The 15635-nt window shown below is 44.1% G+C and overlaps 1 protein-coding gene across 1 annotated transcript; it reads right to left on the reverse strand.

Moving 5' to 3' along the window:
* Positions 1-9336: 9336 nt before the first annotated feature.
* On the reverse strand, positions 9337-13704 carry bmp10 (bone morphogenetic protein 10). Its single transcript, XM_048243666.1, has 2 exons — positions 12834-13704; positions 9337-11791 (listed from the first exon to the last, which is right to left on the reverse strand). Exons 1-2 carry the CDS (start codon positions 13237-13239, stop codon positions 10641-10643), a joined length of 1557 nt encoding a protein of 518 aa, XP_048099623.1. The 5' UTR covers positions 13240-13704; the 3' UTR covers positions 9337-10640.
* Positions 13705-15635: the final 1931 nt, after the last annotated feature.

Below are 15635 nucleotides of genomic sequence, written 5' to 3' on the forward strand. Positions count from 1 at the left end.
TAAACGACTTTTTCTAAAAAATAAAGAAAGGAAAAATGAAAATAAAGATATGTAACGGTTAAAAACAAGTTAATTCATGTAATACTGGATGATGAAATAAATGTTTCGCAAAAATATTCAACATTTTAAGTCATCCGGGTCACTTTTGACCCAGGTTATGCATTAAAGGGTAACATAATCCTATGGGGTTTGTGGCTGAACTAGCACAAACAAACTCTTTTTATGTAAAACCACTTGGGTCACTTTCAGTTACACCACCACCACTCTTATAATCTTTAACCCTTAGAACCCTAAGCTGTTTTTAGGGCATTTTCACTACCTTTATTCATAAGGATTTATTCTGGTCATTGTAAGTGCCACACACACATATTATATATTGTTTTTTTCAGCAGAGTCTAGGCTATCCAGATCATTTCATGTATTAGTACTAGCATTGATTTTATTTTGATTTTTAAAGAATTAAAATATAAAAATCATATTATAAAAATTCTTATATTTTGACCTGTATCTCACCACAGCAAGCTCATAGCTCTACATGCATTTCATGTGTGTGTAGGGCAGACTGTCCTGAAATGGGCAATATAATTGCCATGTTGGAGGGATACTCTGGGGCTGAGCAATTTACAGAAATATGTGGTGTGTGATTTTACGGAAATAAATGCCATTTTTATTTAGCGATGAAAAATGACCATTCTGCGCTCCATATCTGTGACACAAACTGATCTGACCTGACTTGACCCAAGTTTGCCTGTTAGCATGTGTGACTATGGTGTATGCACTCAGGATGATTCTCAACTTTTTACTGCATTGCCATGAACAAAGTAAAGGCAAAAAAGGTATTTCTTTGTTGAACAAATTGGGATGCAATGTGAGCCTAGAATTGGATGCCATGCAGGAGTTTGCTAGGATCTCAAAACCGGATTATGAACATCTTTTGCCATAGAGAAACACACGATAGCGTTGGGTTATAAACATGCTTTGCCACAAAAACAGACAAAAACGTGGGGTAAGTCCAGCTATATGAAGTTATTATTTTGCTGCACTTCATCTGTTTTATAACCCAGAAGGATGTATTTGTTATCAAATGATAGCTCTGTGTCTCCTCTTTCATCTAACATACGTGGCATATATATCCGATCACGGGTCCGCGAGTAATTACTCCGAGAGTAATGGGTGTGCAGCGTTGGTTTGTGTACATGACGTTAATATTTTGCAATCACTTCGTCTGTTTTTATAAGCCAGAAAGATCGATATCCATGGTACCAATGGATATCCCTGTTTCTCCTCTTTCATCTGATATGCTTGCCATATCTATGCGATCACGGGTTAGCGAGTAATTCAAACGAAAGTAATGGGTGCACAGGTGAACGCCGAGAAGTATAGACTTTAAATATGATACAATTGTATTTAATTTCATGATTTTTTATTTTCATACTTGATCGTACAGACAAGTTATCTCGTTGTGATGAACAGTTGCGGAGCAATGTAACAGAGAAGAAAGGGTGTGTTTTTTGACGCACTTTGCGTCAATCGGGTTCTAAGGGTTAACATCTCCACAGCTAAAGGTATCTATAAGGTTTTAAACATAAAAGTATATTTGTGTATATACAAGTGACATTTTTCCACTTTCATGTAAATGAATGAGAATCATTCATGCTAAGGTAAGGTCAGCTGTTGTTGGAGACTTTCTGATTGATTTCATATGTTTTGGACAATGGGTAACAATGCTAAGATCACTAACTTATCCCAATAAGAACACCTCTGGTTTGACTCCTGGACATGTATTTACTGTACAATGTGCAACTTGATTAGGTGTTTCCCTGTAGAGCACTTGTATAGAGTTACAAGAGCCACATGCTACTGTAAAATAGTGAGGGGCCTTTCAGCCCCTAGTATTTTATTTTATTTCACATGGGGCTCTTCAGAACCGCTTCCTCTGTGCTGAATTTAGCTGAATATGGCTGAGTGAGTGTCTCTTGTGGTTGGTGGTTATTAGGTTAGTTACTATATCACACTTTAACTCAAAGAGAGATAATAGAAAGTAGTAAAGGAAATGGACTCCAAATTAATAATCCTATTATCTCCCTTTGAGTTAAAGTGTGATATATTAACTAACCTAATCTAAGTCTCGAGACCATCATGAGTTTTTGTAGTGTTACAAGACCATCATGAGGTTTGTCTCAAGACGTTTAAGAGTCTTCCCTTGTGCCATTGAGAAGACACGCTGTATCGTATCTTGGGCCTCATTTATAAAAGGGTTGCGTAGAAACCATCCTTCATTTGATCTTAGATCATTTCTGAAATGATCGTACGTGTGATTCAGAGAAAACGAACGTACGCACAAAAAAACGTGCGTACGCCACCCTTCCAGATGTGCCCATTATAAATCACAAACGAACGTCTACTTGTGCGCAGCCGGATGGTTTTAGGTCTCCGCCTTGTAAACACCCCCTCATCAATATCATTAGCATATGTTTAAATGAAATCAATGGCCTAAAATCTGTAGCTTATGTACAATTATATATTGAAAACATTGTATAGGTCTAGCCTATGCCATCTGATGTTAACTAGCCTATATGCGTCAGTTGGAATACACTGTAGCTTAACTAATTATGTTTTTTCCAGCAAAGCTTTCTGGAAAGAGATCGTATGCATCCATGTCCATTGTCCTCTGCTCGCTTTCATTCCTTTTGCTTGCAGTAATGTGAATAATCAACATTTCGTATGTTTAGGCCTACTTTGTAGAAAAAATGGGTAGGCCTAGCTTATGAAGGAAAGACCTCTAGGCCTATAATCCTGTACGTTATGGTACAGTAGGCTACTGTACGTTTCCAATATGACCCAGGGTAATATGCTGATTTAGCCTACAAAGCAGAGCGAAAATTATAAGCGTGATATGTCATGTAGGCTTAACGTTTCTTTTAGGGTAGGCTATGTTTTTGCTGAAAAAGTAGCCTAGTTCGCCGGTCATTTTTCATTCATTCTGCATATCTTTGCTATCATTTTCTTTCAATAATGTTCAATGCCTTAAACATTGTCCTTTATTGTTTGCTTTAGGCTTACCTTTATATTTTTATCCTACATTATTCAACTCACGTATTGTCATCTGATCTTGGGCACTGCCAGTCAAAAAAAGCAAACAGGTGCGCGCTCTGCAACTCCGACGCAACACTAAATATGAAGATGCCCTGCTTTCAGAGGATGACTTCCGTCCCTTGGTTGTGTACGCTATGTATGATATAAAATATCTATAGCCTACCTACATTGTATAGCTTACAGTCAAATATTACCTTTCTGTTACGAAGCTGGGAATAGGCCTATGAGCGCAAATTAGGATGTAGTGGAGGCTAAACGCGAGTAAACGGAGTTTATCCACCTCTGAAATTTCAGGAATAGAGTTTAGGCCTACCCACCTCTTATTAGAGTTTATCCACCTCTCAAAAAAGTTTATTCACTTTTAACATTCAAAACGGTATGATCAAATACCTATATTCCCAATACTGCACAATAACCTCCAACATTATCAAACTGTTCGAATGCCTTTTTGAATGCCTTCTTCTCCTAAACGAGGGCAATTGGACATTTGATGGTCAATATTAGATTGGTGAGAATACTAAATATACTATATCACCTGTAAGAATGTTTCAATTATTCTATGGTGGTTTTTTTTTTAGATATTGTGAAATAAGTAAGCTATACGTCTTTTCACTTTCTTAAGTGGGCTAAAGTTCTCATTAGCAGTTTTATGCCAAACCATGAAACATTAAGCTGCGTCCAAAAACGTCTTTAAAAATCTTCTGATATTGATCATGCATATGGCAAAGAAAGACATGAGATCGTTGGTCTTGGAATTTTGAAAATGCATCGCACTTGGACCTCAGATTACTTGCAGTACCGCGGCATTACCACAAGGAAATTGTCGTACGTCATGTTTGAACCTGACGCGGAGATAAGCACTTTTCCACGTCAAAGACGGTTTTTATAAATCTGAGCGTTGGCATGGATTTGAGCGTACGCACGGTTTAAGATCAAATCTGTGCGTAAGAACGCTTTATAAATGAGGCCCCTTGTCTCACAGTTATGGCTTAGTACACTTCAGGGATTGTGTCCTGTCTAAGTGAAGCCAGATGTGCATCATGATGTATAACAATAGAAATGCAGCAAACACATGCAGGCAGGCAGGCTTATTTTATATCTGCAAAAGCTGTGTCTTTCTGTCAGTTGCAGATCCAGCTTCAGGAGCTCAGGTTACATTTATTCATTAGGCAGATACATTTCTCCAAAGCGACTCACAGCAATACAATAACATTTAAGCATTTAAACATTTAAGCTACAGCTACAGCAATATAATATCATTTAATGTACAGTACAGTGCAGACTCAGAGGAGACTATAGCTAGGAATTACCACTGCATCTGTCAATACTAGTACTAGAGGATAGGAATCTAAGTATGGTAGGAGGATAATTTCATACATAATGAAATTTGTTTTTAGAAAATTAGTTTTGTGTGTGTGTGTGTGTGTGGGGGGGGTGTCTTTAATTTGATCGGACAGTGAAGTGATTGACAGGAAATGAGTGGGAGTGACCCAAACCCGGGTTCTTGTGGGCAGATGGACCCAAATGTGGTATGAGCACTATAGCCAGTTGTGCCACAGCTCCTGGGTTTAGTTACTTCTCAAAACATTCCTGTATGTTATTATATTCTTTTTTTTATTATTTATTTACTTTTGTGCTGAGATTAGAAATCAGAAACATATTTTTTTGATGCAAAACATGAACCCGTTCTATAAGGTGTGAGAAAAAGGCTAAATCAGCTGCCAATTAGCTTTCAATTACAATAGCATAGATAGACAGATACTGGTTCCAAGCCGAGTGGCCTTCTGGCACACTCCTTCATTCTGGCTGGACTTTCTCAGGAAATGAGATTGGTCATTATTTTTATTATTGAGTCATCTGAGGCCCTAGCTCCCAACTCTAAGCACTCTTGGCAGTCAATACGTTGCCTACATCTGTCTATAATCACAGGTCTTTGATTCACTGCAGGTTGGTTCCATTACCAAGCTGCTTTTCATAATGGGGCATTAGACTGTAGACAGTTGGATTTACTTTGACTGAAGTCACACATGATTCATGGGATGGACTGGACTGTGGTGTGGTGTGGGCTCTTTCATACTCAGGCCACAGGGTGGCCTCACTGTGCCACGCTCAAAACCCAGTGTGACACCACAACCCAGTATCATTTGTTTAGGATATAGTCACAATAATGATGATCAGTTGATCAACAGGGATGTAGGCTACTAAACAAGACATGCAGCCCTGGACTCGTTGGCTAGCTCTGGCTAGATAGCCAATGACAAGGCATGTACGTTTGTTTTAATGGACCACTGCCCCACAGCTGCAGGATTTGTCCTTGTTTGTCTGATAGTGACTCAACACCACTGGGTTGCAACCGATTTAATCACATTTAATACGTTGTTGAACTCATCAGACAGATCATGTTTATGACCATGATTGCTTCACTCTGGGAGTTGACTGGTGAGCGTTGTTTCATTCTGTTCTCCAGAATGTACACATGTTGGCAAGTTATCACGTGTTACGTTGAAACGATTACTTGTTGTTTTCCTCTGTGTAAGAACAACACTCCAGGTCATTCATGTCATTAGTGTTGTTTGTTTGTCCTACCAGTAGCAAGCACTCCGAGAATTACTCGACTGTGAATGCGGCACCCAGATAAGACATTGTGATCGTGCTGAAAATGTGCCCGCAGTTTGGAGTGTTTGCGTCGGTCCTCGCGGAGGTGTGGCCACACAAGGTGGGTTATGGTAAGGAAGAACCGATGGAGGACGTGGACGGCTGCAGAGCCACACGTAGCCCTAGCCCGGGTCATGCGGGCCCCCAGCATTATGGTCCCAGGTCCCCTCTGAGGCCAAGGGCTGTTATCGGCCTGATCAGAGCTGGAGCAGAGAATCTGCCTGAATGGGGGGACGCATCCTCAGCCCTCCGCCGGACCATCCCTGTCTCTATTACAGGCAATTAGGCCACTTCCTCTCATGTAAATAACCACGTTCGACTCTCTCTTTCTCTCACTCTCTCTCTTTCACTCCCTCTCTCTCTCTATCTGTTGCTCCCCCTCCCTGCATGCTCTACTGTAGGTCTGTCCATCTTTCTATCCCGCTCTACCCTGACACACTCCTTGTTTACTTCCTCAGCAAATATCACAACAGTTGTTTGTTTTTTTGTCAAAGCCTCACTAGTAAATCTGCTTGTTTTCTTGTCAGAGTTTTTACCTAACATTGCTTTGCAGTAGACTTGAGATCACTCAGACGTTTCAACTAGGCTATAACAATTATTCTGGCGATTGATATTTTAACTCTGCGAAGTTCCTGGCCCTGGCTTTGGAGCCAGCTTTGTGTGGTCTCGCCTCAGGCAGGGCAAGCCATGCCAGCTTGGGCAAGGCATGACCGGAGTGGGGGGGAGAGAGGGAAGATGAGAGCCCTGGGCTGGGTGGAGGTGTTGTGGAGAGATGGCTAGATATGGGGGTGGTGAGGGCGTGATGCCGCAGGGACAGACGACAGGCTTCATTAGACTCACGTCACACAGAGCTGCATTACGACAGCAACACGGGCTCGCCTGCAATTAAGATTTGCAACTGATGTTAAAACTGAACGTGCAGAAAATGTGAAGACGCAAGCATTTGACTGAATCACTTAAAGACTTAATCTGTTTAATTCGATGCACTGACTGTGCAGGGAGAGAGAACACCACTTTCCCTGCCAGTAACACAATGAACACATTTCCTTGTGTTCATAATGACTGCATTGTGTATTTCACAGCAATGCTTACTTTGTCTGTTTCTATCATTTCATGATGAAAACATCATTGAAGACTACGGATAAAAAAACAGTGTGCGTGCATGTTATCTCCAGCTCATAATAATAACTTCCCCTTTCAACATCTCCATGGGAGACAAGGCGCAAGAAGACAGAGGCCAGACAGACATTTCAGCAGCTTTTGTAAATACTTCGTTAACGAGCACCGGCTTCGAGCCTGTGAGCCCGTCCACTGGTCCGTGGTAATTGGATCGAGTGGCTAACCTCTGACATGCAAGTATTTATGTGGACTGATTAGTAGCCAATGGGCAAGAACATTTGAAAATTCCCACCGATGTTTCTGCCCCTTATTGCAACACCCACCCCTGAGCAATAGACTGTGTTCCTCTTTAAATGGCAATGGGAGATGGGTAGGTGGATGGTTTGGCAGCGCCTCCTGTAACTGGGTCAACATGAAAGTCTGACTTCAGAAGTTAGTCTTTTGGCGAAGTTCTTTTTGATGAAATGAAAGGGTCTGACATGGAATGACTCCAATCGTTATGTAACTGTAAATTCTGCTACAGCGAGTGCTTTGCTCATCAACAATGCCATGTTTTACTGGAAGTCAGACCACAAGAAAACAGTCATTGTCCTTGTTATGCCCAGAGAAACTGCTGGTTGACTGTCCTTGTTATGTGTATGACTAAGCTTTAACAATTGTGGACTGTGATGTTCTTCTTGATGCCAAAGGCTTAGGGAAAACACTCTCAGCCTGTTTCCTCCTCTTCACACTGTGTGGACTGTTGACAGGTGACAAGAGAGTGTGTTAGAGATGAAGGATTGTGTCAAGAGAGAGCCAATGCCAGTCTATACCCTGTTGTGCTGTTTTGTTGCCCTGCGACCATGGAGACAACTGGACATGAGTGTTGTTGATGAATTAGCATGACAGGTAAATAGTTTCTGTCTCCCAGTGCAACAAAAACGGAAAAACTGTAATTATGCATGTAGTTAGTAAGATTAGCTTTTTGATATTCACATGTGTAACTAAGAAGCACCCTGTTTTTTTTGTTTTTTAAATGACAATAGTTGGTCATGACACTGCACTGCCAAATGTATACATTCTGTACATACCTCTAGCCCTAACTTATCCCTATTTTAGCAAACACAGAGGAAAACAGAGAAGTTGAACAGGTTGTTTGGAGAAGCTGTCCTCGTGTGGAGTCCGCCAGACAAGAAGCAGGCCATTCATTGTGTTCATTAGCCAGGCTTCCAGTTGGCTTTCCATGACTTGCCATTTGTCGGACACATGTAAACTATGGCCTGGCAGCTGACACTTCTCAGCGTTCACTTAGATTTCTCAATGGAGGCCCCAACTCCTTTTTTCCCAAAGCTTCAGATATGGACATTCTGTGTCTAAAATTATCCTCCAGTTCAGAGGGCAGTTGGAGGCGATAGGGACCCGTCGGTCTTTCCTCTCACAGTCACTATTTTAAACATTTAACATAAATAAGCAGGAGATATGAAGTCTTGTGTGAAACCTACTAAGACATTGTCACCAGGGTGTTACAAGGGGGTTTATTTCAAAACGAGAACAATTCTTACAAAATTAAACACATTTAAACACATTAAATTAAATACGTCTTTCTGATTAAGCTCTTTACAATACAACTGGGTATAATCCATAGTATTGAAATGTCCACATACCATATACTGCTATACAAATATGACAGTAAAAGTTAATAAATTAATCAATAAATAGGCATCTTTTGGTATCCAAGCAGCAAAAAAACAGGGAGGTGTTTGACTTTTGAGAGCCCAGATGATTGGTGCGATGGTTGGAGAACAAGGCCTTCAATATGTTGTGAGCCCAGAGTTCCTGTGGGTTGTGAGCTCTAGGATGGGCCCAGCAGTCTGTGGTTTGACATGACAGGAGTGTCTGAGATGGAGAGAAGTGGGAGGACAGCCTCACAGGCCACAGTTTCCACTCATCCTCTCAGCCTCAGGCTGATAAGAGCCCAAACACAGATCTTTTCCATAACGGTGTGTGTGTGTGTGTGTGTGTGTGTGTGTGTGTGTGTGTGTGTGTGTGTGTGTGTGTGTGTGTGTGTGTGCTAGGGTGAGGGGCTGGGCAGAGAAACCAGAAAGAAAGCGAGGGTGATGAGGAGAGGCCCTGAGGTCACGCCAGGGGTGACTCGGGGTCAGCGATTTGCTCCGGGCGACGGTGGAGGTTGCCATGGCCCATCCGCCTGCGATCTCGCCGCCTGGAATCTCGATAGCTCTCACTCAGGCCTCATCAGCCACACTTGCTACTCCCACTCGCTACCCCCACCACCACCACCACCACCTTCAACCCACACTGCCCACCTCTATCCCACCACCCACCACCAGCTCACCTCCCCAGCGGCGCTGAAACAAACGGAGTCCGGCGCTCCGCTCCACCACCCTGGCTGCCAGCACACATGCTTCACAGTGCCGACACCTCCTTATCGGCAGCCACGCAAGGGGGATGGGGGAAGGATGGGGGGGGGGTGGTAAAGGAACAGGGGTAGGGATCGTGTACATGTGACTCCTTGTAGTCCGTGAAGGTTGGTGAGGGGTGATAACCTACAGCCCCACCGCCCCCCACCCCCAAAGCACTGCTTTGCAACAACACAGGGGAGGAGAAGGATCGGTCCAGGAAGATGTCCATTCTCCCCCTCCCTGCACGCCCTCTGTCCTGTACCCCAGTCCTAAGCCTTAAATAGGAGTGGTGGAATGTCCCAAGATTTCATTCATCTCCCCCCACACACACACACACACACAAAACACACACACACACCACAACATTCCTCTGTTAATCCCACCTCCACATTATGATTGAGTCACGGACAGCCATGGTAGGTAGTGCAGCTGCTTCTCCTCTGCTTTGTCTTCAGATTTGACCGGTTGACCCTAGGGAGGCCATTATAGTTCCTTTTTGGACTGGGTTGGCCTTGTGTGCTCCATAGACAGTCTCTCTGTGATGAAACAAACTATTGTAGGTATCAGCTGTTATCCAAACTGTCCACAGGGGGCTAGAAGAGAAACACAATGTTTCACAATGTCCTGCTCTTGTTCTCTCCCCTTGCATTTTAATCCACCCTGATCTCCTGAAGGAGAGCAATCAGTTTCACATGCTTGTAGCCTCTTCACATGTCTTGTCACCCTAGAGGTCAAATGTATGACCCCTAGGTGATGGAGTTTGTGAGCCCGCTCCAGTGTGCTGGCATGTCAGTGGAACACCCACTTACAGAGACACGGAACGCAATACACTTTCTGCCTGCCGCTGACGTCAATGACGCAGAAAAGAATGTTGCATGCCTCCCAGATAGGATCTCTGATTCATGTTGGAGGGGGATTTGGTGTTTTTACAGCCTTAACCACTTCCCATTCACTTCGGCTTACTTCTGGTTTCTGAATGATTCTTTAGGCTCGCCAACATCACTCCATAAACCAACCATAAACATTATGATAGAGATTGTGTCAGAGAATAAACTACCTTCCTTTTTTTACAGTTTGCTGTTTCATTCACATTAAGCAGATGATAAGAAAACATTCTGTACATGACATAATAAAATAATCTCTGTCTTGAAATACCAAATATACACATTGTACACATTCTAAACATTTGATTGAGCTGTACACAAATATAAATATTGACTAATGTCTTTCATTTAAGTGTTCTTGTCTACTCTATCTCAAATCCGCACGTTTCATGCTTTGTTTGTTTGACTGGTGAAGTGGTTATGTACAGCTTAGGTCATCTGTTGGGTTTCTTATGGGCACTAAGACATTTGAAAAGTTCTGTTCTTGCTATCGACAACCACACTCTGCCACCACCATACCCTCAAACTTGTATTTGTAGGTGACCACCCCTGCATCGTCCAGATAGAGAAGGGAGATAGGGTCGAGCTTGGTGGGCACACAGCATGCGGGTGCCACCTTCTGTGGGCTCTTGAGGTTGACCAGCGTTTGAACCAGGGCGTGCTTGGTGGGCTTGACGTGCGGGGTAAGTGGGAAGGAGCAGACGCCCGTGCACTCGTAGGCCTCGTAGCCGTTGGGCGCCAGGATCCAGCTGTCCCAGCCAATGTCTTTGAACTCCACGTAGAGGGAGTTCTTCTTGCAGTGGTTGCCCTTGGCATTGCGGCGGATGCGCGAGGAGGTGTCGTAGATGAGGTTGGACCGCATCTGCATGAGGGCTTCCTCATCGGGTTCGTTGCCGTCGCCGTTGCCTGGGTCCGCATCCGACCCCAGGCCCATCTCGCCCAGCTCCTCAAGCAGACTGTTCAGGCCACCGTCCTGGAGGCCGTTGCCCCCGCCCGCCTCGTGACCGATCATCTCGTTTAGCTCGCGCCGGTCGCCACGGTGGTCTCCGGTCTGGTCGTCGGAGAAGACGATCATCAGCGGCCGGTGCCGGTCCTCCTGGCTCGTCTCGATCTCCATGTTTCCCGTGCCGGCTGCCGGTCGGTCACTCCGCTCGCCTCCTGTCTGCCCAGGCTCTTCCTCTCCGTCTTTATCCCCGTCCAGGCTGGCAATGTGCACCTCCAGCCTATGGGTGGTGGCGGAGCCCGATTTGCGCCAGCGGTGCACAGCGGCAGTCATGTCAAAGGACTCCCAGCCGTCGTCCATGCCGTATACCTGCCGCGATGCCAGCTCCACCAGCGCCGTCCGCTCTTCAGACCCGCCATCTGACCCGCCATCTGACCCGTTTTCCATGGCGTCACCGTTGGCCTCCCCCCCACCGCCATCAACACCACCTCCATTGCTGTTGCCAGGGTAGCGCTGCTCCACCTCGTACACGGTCACCTTGCGGTCGACGCCGGCGTAGAGGTGGCGGTCGGTCTGGACGAGGGTGTAGAGGCGAAGCTCGGCTGCTGTGACTCGTTCGTGGTGGGGGAGGGACACGTTGAACAGCAGTGGGTGGATTCTCACGCCTCGTGGACCCACAATACAAGGGGAGGAGTCTGGAGTCAAAACACACACACACACACACAAACACATTTTTAGATTGGTGCACAGCTCTGATTTACACCCATATGTTCCTCTCCTTTTGTTTACTGCTTTATCACATTCTGTATACACACTATACTTTACAAGGGCTTAAGCTGTTTATAATTAGACACTTTAAGTATTCAGGTCATTATAATCAATGCATTAGACTGAGTGCAACCGAATGCAGATTACATTCGTTCAGACATATAAAGACTTAAGCCTTAAATAATGAAACAATTATGCAATTAACCAATTACGCAATTATGCTGCCTCATTTTATATTATCATTCTGGGCCTGAAACTTACAAGTAAATGCATGGAAAACATCTCAATGAAAGGACCATGATACATGTAATGCTCAGGAATGCTGACATATTATATTTACTGTAACTTCCCTAAGAAAACCCCAACACAATACAACTCCCCTGTAAAGCATTACACACCATGTGTTGTCATGTTTGCATAACATGCTCTGCGCTATGTCATGCTGATTTTTTTTACTCATGTTAAACCTTAATTAGGCATGTTGAAACAATGTCTCCTTTTTAACATCTATGTTCTGTGGATGCAATGTTAATAAACAATACCAACTGGTTCAGTGTGTTCAATGTTAAGTCCTTTTACTAATAACTCTAAAATTACTTTTAAAATTATTTTGTCCTTTTGACAGTAGAAAGAGCTGATCGAGAGCTTTCATTTGATATATATATATTTTAATTTTGCCAAAAATGTCACTTACGCCCCTCTGGTTCTCCCCCCTTGTTATGTTTTGTCTTGATACATACAACATACAGCAAAGAATATTGTTAATGTGAGTGAAAACTGAATGAAAATGTGAATGAAAGTTGTAGTTTTCCAAGCCCCTACAAGAGTCAATAGCACATGAAAACAGGCAAGTGGTTGGTGTTTTCATGAAGTGAGGCTTTCTTGGGAACCAAATATGCAGTTAGAATACAAGAATCTACTTGATAATATTTAATTAATTTCTCTCTTAGTAATAAGAGACCCACATACCTTCATTTTTGAAGCTGCGGATGATGTTGGCAGTTGGCATGGATGTGCGGTCGTTGGCGAAGCGGTTGTACAGCTCCATCATGTACTCGGGAGGATCCACACGCTCCACGGTGCCTGGCTGCGGCCGAGGGCCCAGCCCTGAGAGGTTGAACGTGCGGAGGAACTGCCCCTTCAGGGTCTCCAGCAGCTTCTGCACGTCCACCTCGCTGTCCTGCTCCAGGAGCGAGGGGTCCACCACACCCCCGCGCCCATCATCCAGCCCAGGCGCCGGCCGATGCCTCTCAGGGGCCGTGATGGGGCTGCCACCTCCAAATGGGGGGCACAGGAGCAGAGCCAGCGAGGTTAGCAGGACGGGTGACATGATGAACGACAGTCTCCTTGATTGCAAGAGCCCCATACCCACCATCACGTTGCCAAGGAAGCGGCTCAGCTCCAGTCAGCCTCAGGCACTATTTGTGGCGGGCTAGGACACGGTGGAAAGATAGAGGTTTCTGCACCCTGCAACAACCTCTAAACCCCCCTAAAGGTCTTTTCTGTCTGTGTTCCACTTGGGTGTCAAAGGAACTTCAGTGGTATCTGCTATCAGTTGTCCAGAGGCAGGGAGCAGTATCCACCCTTGGTTGAGTTTCTGCTGTGGCTTCCTCCTTTGGCTTTCCCCAAGTTCCTTTTGCTACAGTGACAATCTGGCTTTATTCCTAATGTTGGGGCATTTATCCCTTTGCACACCTTTTGATGTCTGTTTGATATCAGGAGACTTTGGACTTCGTCTGGAGGGTGGTTTTGCGGCGCTCCACTGTGGCATCTCTTTTCTTATGTTATTTCTGCTTTGTGTCTCCTCTCTCTCTCTCTCTGTCCGTCTTTCTCTCTCTCCCTCTCTCTGAGTGTGTGTGTTTCTCTATCTCTTTCTTTCTGTTCCTTATCTATAAGTATGTGTGTGTCTGTGTGTGTGTGTGTGTGTGTGTGTGTGTGTGTGTGTGTGTGTGTGTGTGTGTGTGTGTGTGTGTGTGTGTGTGTGTGTGTGTGTGTGTGTGTGTGTGTGCTGTCATGTGTGAGCGTGTGTGTGTGTGTGTGTGGTGGGTGTTATCTGCCCTCTTCCTTAATGAGGATTTTATAAACATTGTCCTTGCAGTAGGCCCATCCTTGTTAGGCTGATTTCTTGTTTGGGTGGGAGAGCCAGGGCAGATCTTGGTCAGTTGTTTGTTTGTTTTTTAGTTTTTTTTAACGGTGTGGTTTGCAAGATGGAACTTTGCTCAATTGACTACTTCGCCCTAACTTTCCGATCCCCATGAATACGGCAGGATACGTCTTGTGGAAATGAAATTTGGTATGAAATGAGGTGTGTTAGACCCGACGATCTGGACCCGATAGCTAACTTATTCAGTCAAACAGTATGTGACTCATCACAATTGAGCAATATCAATAATTATTGCTTGATTCTCTCAATTTCACGAGTTTAGTAGGTGTCACCTTCTAATCCACACACAATAGAGAAAGATTCTAGAATTTTCCTTCACTCAGTTTCCACTCCAGGGTGTCTGTTCACAGCCCCGCACTTGTGCTGCCCCTCACCCTATCTGCTCTGGCCTCTCCATGGAGCATCCCACATAAGGAAGTGCTCTTAACTCCAGGGGTGTTTCCACATGCACAGGCACAAACAAACATACATATCGGAAGTGCTGGGAAATATGTTATCTCCATGTTTCAGAGGCCAAGTTATGTGGACTGCCCAGTCAAGACATCTCCACAGAGGCACTGAACGGGTATGTACTACCACCCAAACATGGCCTGGTGTGTCCAGAACGCAGGAAAGAAAGCTTATTAACAATGCAACATCCATTCCCATTTAGAGCTAGAATATGTCAATATCTGTTAATCAAATAAGCACTGGTCAGATTTGTGAGTCAGTTACCCCTCTGACTGCTCCTTTCCTTCCTCTGTCCATTGTCTATTAACAGCGTTCTCTCTCTCATCTTACATCTTAGATGGACAGTCAACGATTCTCCTATTCTTAATTTTTCTGAGCTTCTGGAGATTAAGTACTGAGGTTCACTGAGAAACCTCAAAAGAGAATACATGTGAAATACTTCTCAAGCAAGTCATTGAGCCAAGCTTTAAAAAGCCATAATTTACAGTTTTAAACAGTAAATTACAATTTGAGCATGAAAAAATTTAGCCTACATATCGTACCTTTGAATTGATCTTTGGTAAGTTTTCACTGAGGCTTACTGAGTGGCTGATAGGGGAAACTGCAAAAGGTCAAGAGTTATATACTGTAGATGGTGCCATACAAGGTACCTATTTGCAGTGGATTTTTTTAAGCCGATTAATATGGGCCATTTTTTAATTAATCATAAGATGATAGTACAGAATAATAGGCTTGATGTAATAGGCTTTTATCCACCTGTTCCTCAATGGAATACCCCATTATTTGTTTGTCTTGTGGTGTTCTCTGTGTAAAGGACTTGTGTTGCACTCTGTGCATGAAAAATAGATTATAAATAAACTTGCATTACCGGTATAAATAAGACTTGCACTATGAAGAGAATGTTTCCCATGGGATCTACTCAAGCTGCTTGAAACTCAGAGAATACACACATGCACACACATACACACACACACACACACACACACACACGCAAACACATGCACACACACACACACACACATGCGCACACACACACACTCTGACAACCAGACTCCGTTCTGACCAGACATTCCTACCATTACTTCAACACCTTAAGGCACAGCTTGTCAGCTCTCATCCATTACCAGCGCTCAGACTCCCCCATGTCCCTAAGCCAT

The sequence above is a fragment of the Alosa alosa genome, chromosome 5 (genome assembly GCF_017589495.1).
Source record: "Alosa alosa isolate M-15738 ecotype Scorff River chromosome 5, AALO_Geno_1.1, whole genome shotgun sequence".
NCBI classification, from domain to species: domain Eukaryota; kingdom Metazoa; phylum Chordata; class Actinopteri; order Clupeiformes; family Clupeidae; genus Alosa; species Alosa alosa.

Coding starts and splice junctions, on each gene's coding strand:
- bmp10 (XM_048243666.1), bottom strand. CDS start 13,239: ATGGTGGGTATGGGGCTCTTGCAATCAAGGAGACTGTCGTTCATCATG. Junction 11,792..12,833: donor CCGCAGCTTCAAAAATGAAG/GTATGTGGGTCT, acceptor TTTTGACTCCAG/ACTCCTCCCCTTGTATTGTG.